General features: G+C 42.1%; 1 protein-coding gene across 3 annotated transcripts in view; it reads left to right on the forward strand.

Annotated features, from left to right (window-relative positions):
• The first annotated feature begins 11977 nt into the window (after positions 1–11977).
• Positions 11978–16175, forward strand: part of TMEM38B (transmembrane protein 38B) — a 61217-nt gene continuing 57019 nt past the window's right edge. For all 3 annotated transcript variants that reach the window (XM_086315795.1, XM_086315797.1, XM_086315796.1), the window contains exon 1: positions 11978–12129. In XM_086315795.1, coding sequence (XP_086171921.1) covers positions 12018–12129 — 112 coding nt within the window. In that variant the 5' untranslated portion in view covers positions 11978–12017. The remainder of the gene's footprint in view (positions 12130–16175) is intronic.

Below are 16175 nucleotides of genomic sequence, written 5' to 3' on the forward strand. Positions count from 1 at the left end.
TTGTTTGACTGCATTGGGCCTTAATTGTAAAAGCACATGAGATCTTTGTTGCATCATGCAGGATATTTCATTGAGGACCACAGGCTCTCTAGTTGTGTCTCAGCAGTTGTGGCACACGACCTTTGTTGATTTGTGGCATGTGGGATCTTAGTTCCCTGACCAGGGATTGAACCCGTGTCCCCAGCATTGCAAGGGGCACTCTTAACCAGAGAAGTGCCACGGAAGGAATTTTTTAGAAACAAAAGAGTATGGAACCAAGGGAACTGCAGACAGCTTAGGTATTGTGTAACCTCTGATGAAGCTGATGACATAACAATGCCTTTAAATGGACTGCAAAAACTTAACATGAATCAGGATAGGCTTTTGAACCTTGGCTCACCATACTACTCCCACAGACACTGGGTTTCTTCTGGAGACAGAAAACCTAGTCAGGGCCAGACTACCTACCAAGCCCTGGTAAATTTGTTAGAAGATGTCTTTCTTCCTCTTTAAATGAAAAATTTTGAAGTATAATATATGTATAAAACATGCACAAACCATAAAAGTGCAACTCTATATATTTTCACAGTGAATGCACCAATATCATAAAACAAAACCAAAACTCCTGCCTTGAAGAATATCCACTACATTACTCTGTCTTCTATCTCCATATATTAGTTTTGCCTGTTTTTAAACTCCATATAAATGGAATCATGCAGAATGTATTCTTATTTTTAAATCTCTGGTTCTTTTTTTAGCATTATGTTTGAGATGCATTGAAATTGATGCAGTAGCAATATTTCATGATTTTCATTCCCAGGTGGTGCTAATGGTAAAGAACCCACCTGCCAATACAGGAGACATAAGAGACGTGAATTCAATCCCTGGGTGGGAAGATCCCCTGGAGGAGGGCATGGTAACCTACTTCAGTAGTCTTGCCTGGAAAATCCCATGGACAGAGGAGCCTGGTGGGCTACAGTCCATGGGATCACAAACAGCCAGGCACAACTGAAGTGTCTTAGCGCACACACATATATTACAAGTATATAATAGAGTTTATTCATTTTATTCATTTGTATTACTTTTGATGAACATTGGTCTGTCTAGTCAAGGCTATGGTTTTTCCAGTAGTCATGTATGGATGTGAGAGTTGGACTATAAAGAAAGCTGAGCACTGAAAAATTGATGCTTTTGAACTGTGGTATTGGAGAAGACTCTTGAGAGTCCCTTGGACTGCAAGGAGATCCAACCAGTCCATCCTAAAGGAGATAAGTCCTGAGTGTTCATTGGGAGGACTGATGTTGAAGCTGAGACTCCACCTGATGCAAAGAGCTGACTCATTTGAAAAGACCCTGATGCTGGGAAAGATTGAGGGCAGGAGAAGAAGAGGATGACAGAGGATGAGATGGCTGGATGTCATCACCGACTCAATGGACATGTGTTTGGGTGGACTCTGGGAGTTGGTGATGGACAGGGGAGGCCTGGTGTGCTGCACTTCATGGGATCGCAAAGAGTCGGACACGACTGAGAGACTGAACTGAACTGAACTGATGAACATTTGTATACATATCTTTTGGTAAATATATGATCTCTTAGGAATGGAATTGCTGGGTCTAAGGATATCTGTGTTCATTTTTAGGACATGCCACCAGTTTTCCAAAGTGGTTGTATCAAATTATACTCTTAGCAGTATAAGAGAGTTCAAGTTTGCTTAACATCTTCAGCAGCACTTGTTATTTTATCTCTTTCATTTTAGCCATTTTGATGTGCATACAGTAGTATCTTGTAGTCTTAATTTGCCTTTCTATGATGACTATTAAAGTTGAGCATGTCTGCATATGTTTGTTATTTGTATATCCTTTTTTGTAAATTAGCCCCCTCATGGCTCAGAAAGTAAAGAATCCACCTGCAATGCAGGAGACCCAGGTTCAATCCCTGGATTGGGAAGATCCCCTCGAGAAGGAAATGGCAACCCACTCCAGTATTCTTGCCTGGAGAATTCCATGGACAGAGCAACCTGGCAGGCCACAGTCCATGCAGTCACAGAGAGTCAGTCATGACTGAGTGACTGACACTTTCTTCTTTCTTTTTGTAAATTACTTGCTCAATTTCTTGCTCAGTTTTGTACTGAACTTTAAGAATACTTGTTCTCTTCTACTTAATAATTTATGTGGGTTCTTTGTATTTTCCGGGTTAGACTCCTATGTTGAAGATAAACACATGTAGCAAGAATCTTCTACTTTGTGCTTGCCTTTTTATTCTCTTTATAGTGCCTTTGGTAATTGGAAGTTCTTTTTGATAAATTGTAATCCTATTTATCAATTTTTTCTTTTAGAGTTAGAGCTTTTTCTGCGAAGACGTCTTCTGAATAGCAAGTTCTTTTTGGTATAACTTTTCACTCATCGGGGGGAAATTTTTGTTTGGCTCCTGCCAAGTGCTAACATCAGGAGTTTTACTATGGCTAATCATTCATACCTTATCACTCATGTGTTTCTTGCTTCATTGGTTTAACTTTTTTCACCTGACATTTTTGCTCTGGTAATGTTTGACTTTATTCCTGCTTATGCCTGCTGACTAAACCTCATCTGGTCCTCAGGTTGGATTTCTTAGTCTCAGTTACAATCTCACTGAGAAAGCTTGCCAATTGCTCACTCCAATGAGCCAGTCTCAATATCCCCATGTCTAATTTTATCCTCAGTCTCTCTCCGTTATGAATTTGCAACAACTGTTGGCCCAGTCTTAACCTGTGTCTGGGAGTGAATGTTCCCAGCTCTTCTTTAGAATATGCCCTGGATAACTCTTCTTTTTTTTTTACATTGACATATAAAAGTTGGGTGAATTTAGAGGACCGGAGGTCCTGCTAATGACTTTTTCTGAACTGAACTAGTAGATTTCAATGTACATGACTTATGACTGACAGAATGTGATAAAGTGAAGTCGCTCAGTCATGTCTGACTCTTTGCAACCCCGTAGACTGTAGCCTACCAGGCTCCTCCATCCATGGGATTTTCCAGGCAAGAGTTCTGGAGTGGGTTGCCATTTCCTTCTCCAGGAGATCTTCCTGACCCAGGGATTGAACCCGTGTCTCCCACATTTTAGGCAGATGCTTTTACCATCTGGGCCACCAGGGAAGTATGAGAGAATGTGATAAGAGAACTAGAAAACCTCAAAAACATGCCTTTGGTTAAAGCAATAGCGTTTTCTTCATGTATTCGGGAAGCATTAATGTTATTTTTATTTGGGTGCACATTATTGTTATGAGGTTGTAGTGCTAAAGAGAAGGAAATAAGAAAACACAACACAAAATCAAAAAGGAGACAAGTAAAGGAGAAATGCCTATACTTGTTCTTGGAATGTGTGTATGTTTGCTCAGTTGTGTCTGAATCTTTGCAACCCCGTGGACTGTATCCCACCAGGCTCGTCTGCCCATGGAATTTTCCAGGCAAGAATACTGGAGTGGGTTACCATTTCCTTCTCCAGGGGATCTTCCCGACCCAGGGATTGAACCTGCATCTCCTGCATTGGCAGGCATCTTGGAATGCTAAGGACGTTTTACTGAACTTTAGTAAGTCTGCATCCTTTTTTATTGCACACTAATCATTCTGATCATTATTTAGGTCAATATGTGCTGAGTGCTTAGTCACTCAGTCGTGTTTGATTCTTTGTGACCCCATGGACTGTAGCCCACTAGGCTTCTCTGTCCATGGGGATTCTCCAGGCAAGAATCCTGGAGTGGGTTACCATGCCCTCATACAAGGGATCTTCCTGACCCAGGGATCAAACCCACATCTCCTGCATTACAGGCGAATTCTTTACCATCTGAGCCACCAGGAAAGCCCTCATATGTTTAATATTAGTGTGTTAATCTCAAAGGAAAATTAAAAAAAAAACAACTGCTGAAACATAATCTAATATCATATATATAACATTTAAGTATAACAAAGAACTAAGCAGGGGAGCCATATTTCTATGCATTTTACATTTTACATTTATTAACATGATTCTCCTGGTGTGTTTTACTATTAAAGTGATAATATGAAAGTAGGAGACAGTTCTATTGTAATCTTGTTGCAGTGTGTGTGCATGCTCAGGTCAGTATACTGGAACACAAATTTGAATGTAGGTGTTTTCTATGAAATTAGGTCCAAATTGAATTGTATTCATGAAAAGAGAAAACTAAACTATGATGCTGGGTATGTAAATTTTGAATAATGATAACTAACATTTATGGGATTTCTATTTTCTAGGCACTATTCTTTACATGCCTTAACATTTTTAATCCTCACAAAACTGCATGAGTTATTTTCACCATTTTAGAAATGAGAAAACTGAGGTATAGAGAAACTTGTGTGAGGTAATTTGGTGAGCAAGAGCCAGAATCAGGATTTGACTCAGGACATCTGGCTTAGCACTGCATGCTTAACCACTGTCGTGTCCGACTCTGCGACCCCGTGGACTGTAGCCCACCAGGCTTCTCCGTCCATGGGATTCTCCAGGCAAGAACACTGGAGTGGGTTACCGTTTCCTTCTCCAGGGGATCTTCCCAACCCAGGGATCAAACCCAGGTCTCCCACATTGGAGGCAGATGGTTTAACTTCTGAGCCACCAGGGAAGCCCTCTCCAAAGTAGTGTAATCTGTAAACTTTAGAAGTTAGAAAAGCAGTAGGAAAGGGACTTCCAAGTTCCTCTTAAGAGATCTAAATATCATAGAAGAGTCATAACTAAAATTTATTGAGCAAGTACCATGTGTCAGGTACTGGGCTAAGCAATTCATGTGTATGCTCTTTTCATTTTTCCTTCAGTTCAGTTCAGTTCCGTTCAGTTGCTTAATCATGTCTGACTCTTTGCGACCCCATGAATCACAGTAAGCCAGGCCTCCCAGTTCATCACCAACTCCTGGAGTTTACTCAAACTCATGTCCATTGAGTTGGTGATGCCATCCAGCCATCTCATCCTCTGTCGTCCCCTTCTCCTCCTGCCCTCAATCCCTCCCAGCATCAGAGTCTTTTCCAATGAGTCAACTCTTCGCATGAGGTGGCCAAAGTATTGGAGTTTCAGCTTTAGCATCAGTCCTTCCAATGAACACCCAGGACTGATCTCCAGGATGGACTGGTTGGATCTCCTTGCAGTCTCAAGAGTCTTCAACACCACAGTTCAAAAGCATCAATTCTTCAGCGCTCAGCTTTCTTCACAGTCCATTTCTCACCTAATTTTTCCTTAGGTCCTGCTTATCTGTCAGGTTGATTTGGTTTTTCCTGTTTGTTTCCCTTTACATTTTTTATGTAATTTTTAAAGGTTATACTCCCTTTATAGTGACTGCAAAATATTGGCTACATTCCCTGTGTTGTACAATATATCCTTGCAGCCTATTTTACACCCAATTGTTTGTACCTCCCCCTTCCTCACCCGAATATTGCTCCTCCCCGCACTGGTAACCACTAGTTTATTTTCTGTATCTGTGATATGCTCTCAATTTTGAAAACAACACTGTTAACTACTGTTATTCCTAGGTTAAAGATGAAGACAGAAGCTTACAGAGATCTAGCAACTGCTTTTCTATAAGGTTACACAGTAAGTAGAATGTCTAACTCTAGAGCCTGTGGATTCTGTGTTACCACCCTTGTACACCATCTCCCAAGATGAGAGAGTTTCCCAAATGAACTCCTTGGTATAAAGTCAAGAATATAATTTGGTATGTTATTTATGGCTGGCTAAGCCTAACAGAAAGGTAGCTGAAGAGATGGAGGGAAAGACTTTGCCGTTGTCATCTGATGGGGCTAATCTGAAAGATAAGATACATACTGCTGCTACTGCTAAGTCGCTTCAGTCGTGTCCGACTCTCTGTGACCCCATAGACGGCAGCCCACCAGGCTCCCCCATCCCTGGGATTCTCCAGGCAAGAACACTGGAGTGGGTTGCCATTTCCTTCTCCAATGCATGAAAGTGAAAAGTGAAAGTGAAGTCGCTCAGTGGTGTCCAACTCCTGGTGACCCCATGGACTGCAGCCTACCAGGCTCCTCCGCCCATAGGATTTTCCAGGCAAGAGTACTGGACTTCGCCTTCGCCTTCGCCTTCTCCTAAGATACATAGGTATTGAGTAAATGAACATTGTATATAACCCGATAGTACAACTGACTATAGTGGAGATAGGAAAAACTTTATACAGGGTTTTCAAGCTGGATTTCCAGTTTTGTGAACTGTTTGGAGAGGAAAAAATAGATTTCCATGGCTAAGCATTTTGAGAAATTATCCCCTTGTAAGATAAGTTTAATGCCTATAAGAAGTTGTGCTAATATTAAAAATATTCTCTTTAGCTTTTTTTAAACTAAGGAAATGTTTATATTTTTGTATGCAAAAGTAAGAATACTTGGCTTCATAGATAATAAATGCTAAGAGATTTTTACATTTTAGAGAGTTTACATCTTCCATGACTTACACAGATTTACAGACATGGAAGGAACATCCAGTGATTGATGCAGTCCCTGGAATACGTATCTATAGATATACATACAGTTCCACTAACTGAACATTGAATTAAAAAATTAACTCAGGAGATATGTAATGTAGATGTTGTTTCATTGTTCAGTCGTGTCTAACTCTTTGCAACCAATGGACTGCAACCTCCCAAGCTCCTCTGTCTATGGGACTTCCCGGGCAAGAATACTGGACTGGGTAGCTATTTCCTATTCCAGGTGATCTTCCCAATCCAGGGATCAAACCTGCATCTCTTGCAATTCTCTTGCACTGTAGTTGAATTCTTTACTGCTGAATCACTGGTGAAGCCCCAGTGTGTGTGTGTATATATATATATATATATTTGTATAAAATCTGTACATCTTGGGGCTCGAGCAATGTGTTTATTTGTCAGTTGTCATATACGGACAGCTTTACATTAAAATGACTTCTTTCCATAGTTATGGGTCAGAACCCACCTGTGACTGCATTGGCTCTGTTTGTACTTATGGAACTCCCTGTTATTTGGACATATTTATGACTCCTTAGGTAGGTGAGATTCCTTTTGTTTGCCCAAACATCAGGTGCACATTGTGTTCTCTTTACTAATGTTTTGGTTTAATCAACTCATCTACACAGACCACTGACATTTTGTGAGCTCCTAGCTTTAGCTACATGCATTTTCTTTTAAACTTCACTCACCTCTCTTTAAAAATTTCTTCTATTTTCCTGTCTTTGCTATAACAAGATGTTAGTTGGCATTTTAAAAATATTTATTTATTCATTTATGTTTGGTTGTGCTGGGTCATTGTTGCTGCACCTGGGCTTTCTCTAGTTGTGGAGAGTTGGGGCTACTCTCTAGTTGCAGTAGGCGGGCTTCTCATTGCCATGGCTTCTCCTTTGTGGAGCACAAGATCTAGGGCATGTGGGTTTCAGTAGTTTCTGCACATGGACTCAGTAGTGTGGCTTGCAGGCTCCAGAACGCAGGCTCAGCAGTTGTGCCTCACTGGCTTAGTTGTTAATGAAGCATGTGGGATCTTCCTGGACCAGGGATTGAACCAGTGTCCTCTGCATTGCAAGGTGGACTTTTAACCACTAGACCACCAGGGTAGCCCTTAATTGGGATTTATTATATTGGAATTCCAGACAGAGCTCTAAAGACAAAGGATGTTACCTTCACATTCTAAAGAGAGGAGCTAGGCTGTGCAAGTGCGACTTAATTAAAGCTAAAAACTGGCCCAGAGTACTTCACTCCCAACAGTCCAAGAGATCAGAAATCTGAGAGAAAATTCACAGAAGGGAATTCAAAAGGTTAAGAGTGCTGTGCTATTCTACTCCTCTATGAGGAAGGAGGTGCTTCCCTTCCCCAGGCCAATTCAGACTCTATTTAAACAGATGAAGGATAATTTTTTTCTCACATAGCAGCTAGTCTGAAAGAGATAACTGATACTGTCAGCTATCTACTATTTTCTTGACCCTTCTTCTATGGTCACAAGGCTTGCCCCAGCTCAAGGCAGAAAAAAAAAGAAAAGGGCCTGTCTCAAGGGTGTAGTCACTTTAATTAGAGAAGCCACATTGCTTTCATCCACTTGTTTGTCTCTTCCCAATGCCACACTGTCTTGATTATTATCGATGTATAGTAAGCCTTAAGATCGTGTAGTGTCAGTCCTTCAACTTCATTTTTCTTCACTTTGTCTTTGGAAGCATGTCAAACAGATTGGCTTCATTTTCATTTGCCAATATTCTAATACATTGCCACCCCTTGCTGAGAGACTGGAAAAAAACACATTAATGTTTTAACTCAACATACAAAGTTGGATATGCCTGTTGGGTTAGCCATCTGATGGTATTTGCCATAACCGCAGGTGTTGGGAAAACTTGCTATCTAGAGGTCCATGGCATCTTTGTGAAACTTACAAATGTACTCCATGAATAAGTCAGCACTGGGAGCCTGCTGTATAGAGTATCAATAGCAAAAAGAAAAACAAAAACTATAACACACTTGTGAACTAGAAAGCCTTTTGTTCCTTTTCTATAATTTCCTTATCTGATACCTTGACCCTGGAGGACACAGAAGGCGTAAGGGAGAGAAGATCAGGAAAGGCTGAAAGACCACCCCTTGCCCCTTTCCCCCACTGCAGGGCTCTGGGCCAGGCAGACCTGAGCTGAGGGACTGGGGAAAAGCTCTGAATTAGATGCAACATTGATATTTTAACTGAATTGGACTTTTAACTTTTTAGTATCTTAAATGATGAGGAAGTAATGGAATCTGCTGGCATAAAAATAAAGGTTGGGGGCTTTATCTGGAGGATAATAAATCCACTTCCTGGCGGCCTCACTGAGTTCAGCCTCTTCAACACACTGGTTATGCTGGAAACTACAAACTCCTTTAATCCTGGCTGTTGACCCACAGCCCTGACTCCTAGTAGGTCTTTCTCGCTCTCATCTGGTCGCCTTTTCATTGCTGTGGGGATGCTAGATCTGTCAGTAAAAGGCAACTTTAGGAGAGCCATTTGGGTTGCATGGAACCAGAGAAAGCCCAGTAGGGAGATTGATTATAACAGGATAATAACAAATCCTGGTCTGTCACTGCCTGCCTTTGTGATCTCTCTCTCTACCTCTGAGTTGCCTTCTCTGAAATAAATGGCCTAAAAATGATTGTAATAGACACCTCTTGTGAAGACTGTGTGACTCCATCCATTTTCAGGACACTGCCTCCGATACCTAGGGAAGTGACCCAGCATCCCTCCGAGGTGATTAACCAGGAGAGGGTATCTGTCCCAGGAGAGAGCAGGCTTTCTTTCCTGGCAGTATTGAATTGGGAACACAGAGACTAGACAATGTTGACATTGACTATCATTAGTAACCAAGAGCAGCCCACACCCACCTGCTGCTGCTGGCCTCAGAAATGCCCAACTTTTTGCTCTTTTGGGGGATTGATGGCTGATTCCCTGGTAGCCTTTCAGTAAATCCCTCACTATGTTTAAGCTGCTCAGAACTGTTTTATTTGACTCACAACCAAAGTTACTTTTTTTAAAGAGTCCATTCAACTTGCACAATTCTATTATCCTTTGATTTAATGGTACCTGTTACTCTTGAACAGAAATGAATAATAACTTGGAGGACTGGTAACCATAGACACCTGGCAGCCATGGCACCAGTGGCTGACTGCAGTTTTGGCCCTGGTGGCTCAGACAGTAAAGCATCTGCCTACAATGCGGGAGACCCCGGTTCAATCCCTGGGTCAGGAACATCTCCTGGAGAAGGAAATGGCAACCCACTCCAGTGTTCTTGCCTGGAGAATCCCAGGGATGGGGGAACCTGGTGGGCTGCCGTCTATGGGGTCGCACAGAGTCGGACACAACTGAAGTGACTTAGCAGTAGCAGCAAGAAGCCTGGGGGTTGCAGGCCATAGGGTCCCAAAGAGTTGGATGCAAGTGATCGAGTGACACACACACACACATACACACACATATACCTTTGTGGTGCTGGGTTTTGAGATGTTTTCAACTTGATCCAGGGGATAAATGATCAAATTATGCAGAATTAACTTGATGATTAATATTAGATGCATATTGATAATGTTTGTATATGCATTATAGAACATGCTGTCCAAAATTTATTTTTTTATAAAGTAATTCTGAACTAGGGATTTTTTGCTCTTCCTCCACCCCCTGCCTCAGGGACATTTGGCAATTCTGGAGACATTTTTGGTTGTCACAGTGTGTGTGTGTGTGTGTATGTGTGTGCTACTGGCATTTATTAATAGTGGGTAGAGGACAGGGATGCTGTTAAACATTCCATAAGACATCCCACAGGACTACAAATTATTCAGTCCAAAATATCAAGAGCATTGCTGTTGAAAGACTTGGTGTATGACAATTAGTTTCACATGTTTTTGTACTAAAAATGCTTCGAATATGTTTAGTCAAAACTCTTTTCCAGATTTCATATGGTTAGGCCAGTTTTGCATTCTATTATATAACCAATACTTTTATAATTTGGATTTCTTTTATCTGCAATAATTATGTAACTTTGTAAACTGCTTCTAAAAGTCAGGGCAGGTTTTAATTTTCATGAATAATTTCCCTAAATCTTGCCTTTCCCTGTTACCAATTTAAAGTCTCCCCTCTTTTCATTGCCTGCTTCAATCTGTTCGGCCCATTTCATTAGACAGAACAACTGAAAGCACTGACCAGAAGCACATACGGTGAGCACAGTTAAAATGTAGATAGAAAGTGTCTTTTTATGAGGTTATGATTTCGTTTCTCTTAGATTAAAAAAAATTCTTTAGGCTCTAGGCAGGTGGGAGGCATCTAACATATTTTTGATTTTGAAATGAAACAAGTTTCAGATTACTTGTAGAGTCTGAAATGATCTGTTCTTTTCTGTTGGAATTAATATGTTTAGGGTAAGCAAAATGTTTGATATTTCTTTAAAAAAAAAACCAAAAACTCTAGGGCTTTTCACTCTTGGCCTATTGGTGTTAGTAATGAATTTAATTATGCCTCAGAGTGATGTTGGCCTAGACATGATTTAGAGATATTATAGTATTTTAAGTCCAAGGAAAAAACACATACTTTGTGGGGTTTAAGACATTAAAACTAAATTTTTGGGAAATAACATCAAAGTTCTGCCCCTAAATTCACAATACTAAAATTCCAAAGATAAAGAAATGTATAAAAATTGTGGAAAGAACATACTGAAACATCAAAATGTAAATAATCACAAGTTGCTTTTTTTCCTTAGTTTGGTGCAAGGTCATCTGGTAAGATTAGTAGTAAAGAACCAGTCTGCCAGTGCAGGAGGCATAAGAGAGGGGGTGTGACCCCTGGGTGGGGAAGATCCCCTGGAGGAGGGCTAGTGACCCACGCCTATATTCTTGCCTTAAGAATCCCATGGCCAGAGAAGCCTGGTGGGCTCCGGTTAATGGGGTCACACAGAGTCGGATACGACTAAAGTGACTTAGCACGCACAACTCTGAGCGTCTCCTCTTGTGGACTGCGTTTATCCAAAATTATAGAACGTTATACTAAAAAGGCTGAATAAAATGTATGTAAATTAAACCTTTAAAAAAACTGCCTTAAAAAAAATTGTAAAGGATCCCAGAGTCCTGAGACTTTTTGTGGGTTTCATTTATCAATATTTAGCATATTAGAAATAACTAAGAAACATTTTAAATAGTTCTTTATTCGTTTTAAAAATAACAAACGAATTAAATGTTAACAGAAATAAAACATTTTTTATTCATTACTTATGTTGCATTCATCTGCCCATTCTCCAGATCTGGTACAACCCCCTGCACCGAGAAGATGCTGGACCCTTATTAGGAGAACAAGGTTCGGCTGTGGCGGCGGCAGCCGGCTCACCCCGCTCACCCGCCAACCGCCCGCGCGCCCGAGGCTCCCGAGACACGCGGCCCCGCCCCTCCGCGCGCCAGCCTCCCGAGCCAGGGCGCACGCGCAGGGCTCCCGGAGGCGCGTCGAGGAGCGCGCGGCCGCGGCCGTCTCCTCCCCCAACCCCTCGCCGCGCACGCCGGGAACCCGTCTCCGCGGCTGCTTCGGCTGCGGCGGTCGGTAGTCGCGATGGAGTCTCCGTGGAATGAGCTGACTCTTGCCTTTTCTCGCACTTCCATGTTCCCCTTTTTTGATATCGCCCACTACCTGGTGTCGGTGATGGCGTTGAAGCATCAGCCGGGTGAGTGTTGGGCGCCGAGGATCGTCCCCCTCAGGGACCACTCACCGCGGGGACGGCCTGAGCTGGGTGAGCGGCCGAGCTGCCTCGCGCCGGGAGTCCTGTAGTCAAGCTAGAGGGGCGCAGGGGAGAGGGGGCCCGTCCGACCGCCGTATAGAAGGGGCAACTGAGGCCGCTGAGGAAGGTGGCCCCGGACCCCGCCAAAGGAGTTACGGGGGAGAGTGCGGGGCCGTCCCACTGCCGCGGGAGGGACTGCCAGGACAGGTGACAGGGCGGCCGCAGCCACTTTTGGCAGTTCAGGACTGCCCTTGTTCGCCCTGGGGTGGCGCCGTCTCCTGGCGGTGCCCCCTCTTCCTTGGGAAATATTTTAAAAGGACCTGGGAACCGAGCAGACAGCAGGTCTGACTTCGTCGCTTGGACTAGTAACTGGTTCTGGACTGCTCTCCGGTTGTGAAAGTTGTGTAAACACTGAAAAAGCCTCAAGTAGGCACCCTCTACATTCCCCGTAACGCACAGGTCTCCCACCTTGCTTAGCATGTTAGACACAGATTGCTGAGAGGAGAGTGGATTCCCATTCGGGGTCATATGAGTGACATTGCACAAGAAGAGCCGTTTGGTGTAGTTTCACTGCCAGTAGAATGGGGATGTGTTCTTAAAACAGAGTTTTGAGTTCCTTTAAGTGTGCATACAGGGAGCAGTGTTTATTTTTTCTTGTGTTTTTCCTTCAGGATATGTTTGCTCCTGTATTGCTTGACTTTTGCAGTTGTTCTGCCTGCCTTTTCGTTTTGTGCTCTCTTCTTTTTACCTGAGGTCAGGTGTTTTCTTTGCCTTACTCTCTCCATGTTCATGCTGCCTTTGATGTGCCTTGTCCTACAGTCAGTGAGTGAAGGCTCGAGGATGATGCTGTGCCTCTTATGGTATGATTTTTCTTTTTAAAACATTTTAAAATTAATTTTTAAATTTTTGGCTGAACCAGGATGGCATGTGGGACCTTAGTTCCCCAACCAGGGATGGAACCCGCACCCCCTGCATTTTGAAGCCTGGAGTCCTAACCACTGGATCACTAAGGAAGTCTCTGGTGGTTTTTTTTTTTTTAAACTCATGGACCTCTGAAATGTTTTTAATTTAAATTGAGATTGGTAGCTCAGTCTAAATCATTGTTTGATAGAAGTTTTGACCTGGATGAAGGGAATATTAGTGTATTAAATTGGAATGGATAATCATAAGAGACACTTTACTTGATTTGAAAATAAATATATTTTATCACTTTACCATATTTAATACTTGATATTTTCTTGTATAGGTTAGATCAAAGGTTCTCCAAGTATGGTCCAGGAGCCCTGGGGTTCCTGACATTTCCAGCTGAAAATTATTTTTGTAATAATATGCACGTGTTGTCTTTTCACACTCATTTTCTTACAAGTGTACAGTGGAGTTTTCCGGAGGCCAAATGACCTGTCATACTGTAACAGGTTGAATGCAGAAGCAGGTATGAGAATCCAGCTGTTTCCTATTTGAAGGCAGACATTAAAGAGATTGACTCAAAAAATGTGACTTTTCTCACTTATATATTTTTTGCTTTGGAAAATAGTTATTTTTCATGAAGAATACATTATTTGTTAACATCCACTGCATTTATTATTTAAAAAATGAATACATAAAAAACTAAAGATTTTCTCATTTACAATTTTTTTGATAGTTTTATTTATTTATTTTTGGGTGTGCTTGGTCTTTGTTGCTGCATGAGCTTATGGGTTTCTCTGTTCTTGTTGCAGAGCACAGGCTGTATGTAGCGCACAAGGGCCTCAGTAGTTGTGGCTCCCAGGCTCTAGAGCACAGTTTCAATAGTTGTGGCAAATGGGCTTAGATGCTCTGCAGCATGTGGGATCTTCCCTGATCAGGGATCAACCTGTATTTCCTGGATTGGCAACCAAATTCTTCACCACTGAGCAACCAGGGAATCCCTGATTTTTCTCATTTATAATTTCTAATATGCTAGATATTGATAGCTCAAATAAACAGAAGCTCTTTGGGATCTTCAAGAATTTTTTTTTTTTTTTTGAGTCAGACTTTTGGAAAGTTTAATTTACGTATATTCACTCCTTTAAATATAAAATTCTGTTATTTTGGACAAACATACAGTCATGTACCTACCATCACAGTCAAGATATAGAACAGTTTCATCATCCATCCCATATTCTTTCCTACCCCTTTATAGTCAGCCCTCCCCAAACCCCTGGCAACCATTCATCTACTCACTATTTTGGGGGGCTGTAGAGGAGTTCTGCAGAGAAGGCAATGGCACCCTGCTCCAGTGCTCTTGCCTGGAAAATCCCATGGACGGAGGAGCCTGGTGGGCTGCAGTCCATGGGATCGCACAGAGTCGGACACAACTGTCGAACACAACTGAAGCGACTTAGTGCAGAGGAGTCCTGAGACCAAAATCTTTAAGGACCACTGGACTAACTGGACACTGATACAGTACTCCACCAGGTGTAAAAATGTTATATTCTAGTACTAGTACTTGTGAACATATAAAAAGTATAGAATTCACACTAGCGTGTGAGATGAGTGCAATTGTGTCATAGTTTGAACATTCTTTGGCATTGTCCTTCTTTGGGATTGGAATAAAAACTGACCTTTTCCAGTCCTGTGGCCTCTGCTGAGTTTTCCAAATTTGCTGATGAATTGAGTACAGCACTTTAACAACATTATCTTTTAGGATTAGAAATAGCTCACCTGGAATTCCATCACCTCCACTAGCTTTGTCTTAGTAATGCTTCTTGAGGCCCACTTGACTTCACACTCCAGGATGTCTGGCTCTAGGTGAGTGATCACACCATTGTGGTTATCTGGGTCATTAAGACCTTTACTGTACAGTTCTTCTGTGTATTCTTGCCACCTTTTCTTAATATCTTTCTTTTGCTTCTGTTAGGTCCATACTGTTTCTGTCCTTTAGTGTTTCCATCTTTGCATGAAATATTCCCTTGTCAGTTTCATTGAGTTACACAAAACTGTGATCCACGTGATCATTTTGGTTAGCATGAGGGCAATGTAGAAGGACGTGCACTCATCTTCTGCTGTAAGTATTTGGGAGTGTCTGGCAGAGGCTTGGGTTGACAGCGGCCTACTGTGAAGTCAGAGGCACTGGCAGCAGCAGTCCTGGGAGGTGCAGCATGCTGCCATAAGTCCTTTTGGAGAAGGTTGGTATTACCCCTTTAGTTTTGACTAATAGTATAGGGGTTTTTTTTTTTTTTTTCATTTATTTTTTATGTTTTCCTGGGTATCTTATTGGGTTTCCCCTGGTGACTCAGCTGGTAAAGAATCTGCCTGCAATGAAGGAGACCTGGGTTCACTCCCTGGGTTGTGAAGATCCCCTGGAAAACGATGATGCTGTGAAAGTGCTGCACTCAATATGTCAGCAAATTTGGAAAACTCAGCAGTGGCCACAGAACTGGAAAAAGTCCATTTTCATTCCAATCCCAAAGAAAGGTAATGCCAAAGAATGCTCAAACTACCACACAATTGGATTCATCTCACATGCTAGTAAAGTAATGCTCAAAATTCTCCAAGCCAGGCTTCAGCATTACGTGAACTGTGAACTTCCAGATGTTCAAGCTGGTTTTAGAAAAGACAGAGGAACCAGAGATCAAGTTGCCAGCATCCACTGGATCATGGAAAAAGCAAGAGAGTTCCAGAAAAACATCTATTTCTGCTTTATTGACTATGCCAAAGCCTTTGACTGTGTGGATCCCAATAAACTGTGGAAAATTCTGAAAGAGATGGGAATACCAGACCACCTGACCTGCTTCTTGGGAAACCTGTGTGCAGGTCAGGAAGCAACAGTTAAAATAGGACGTGGAACAACAGACTGGTTCCAAATAGGGAAGGGAGTACGTCAAGGCTATATATTGTCACCCTGCTTATTTAACTTATATGCAGAGTACATCATGAGAAACGCTGGGCTGGAGGAAGCACAAGCTGGAATCAAGATTGCCGGGAGAAATGTCAATAACCTCCGATATGCAGATGACACCACCCTTATGGCA

This window comes from Bos grunniens, chromosome 8 (assembly GCF_055505025.1).
Source record: "Bos grunniens cultivar Pamir isolate PY7600 chromosome 8, Bosgru_T2T1.0, whole genome shotgun sequence".
Lineage (NCBI taxonomy): Eukaryota > Metazoa > Chordata > Mammalia > Artiodactyla > Bovidae > Bos > Bos grunniens.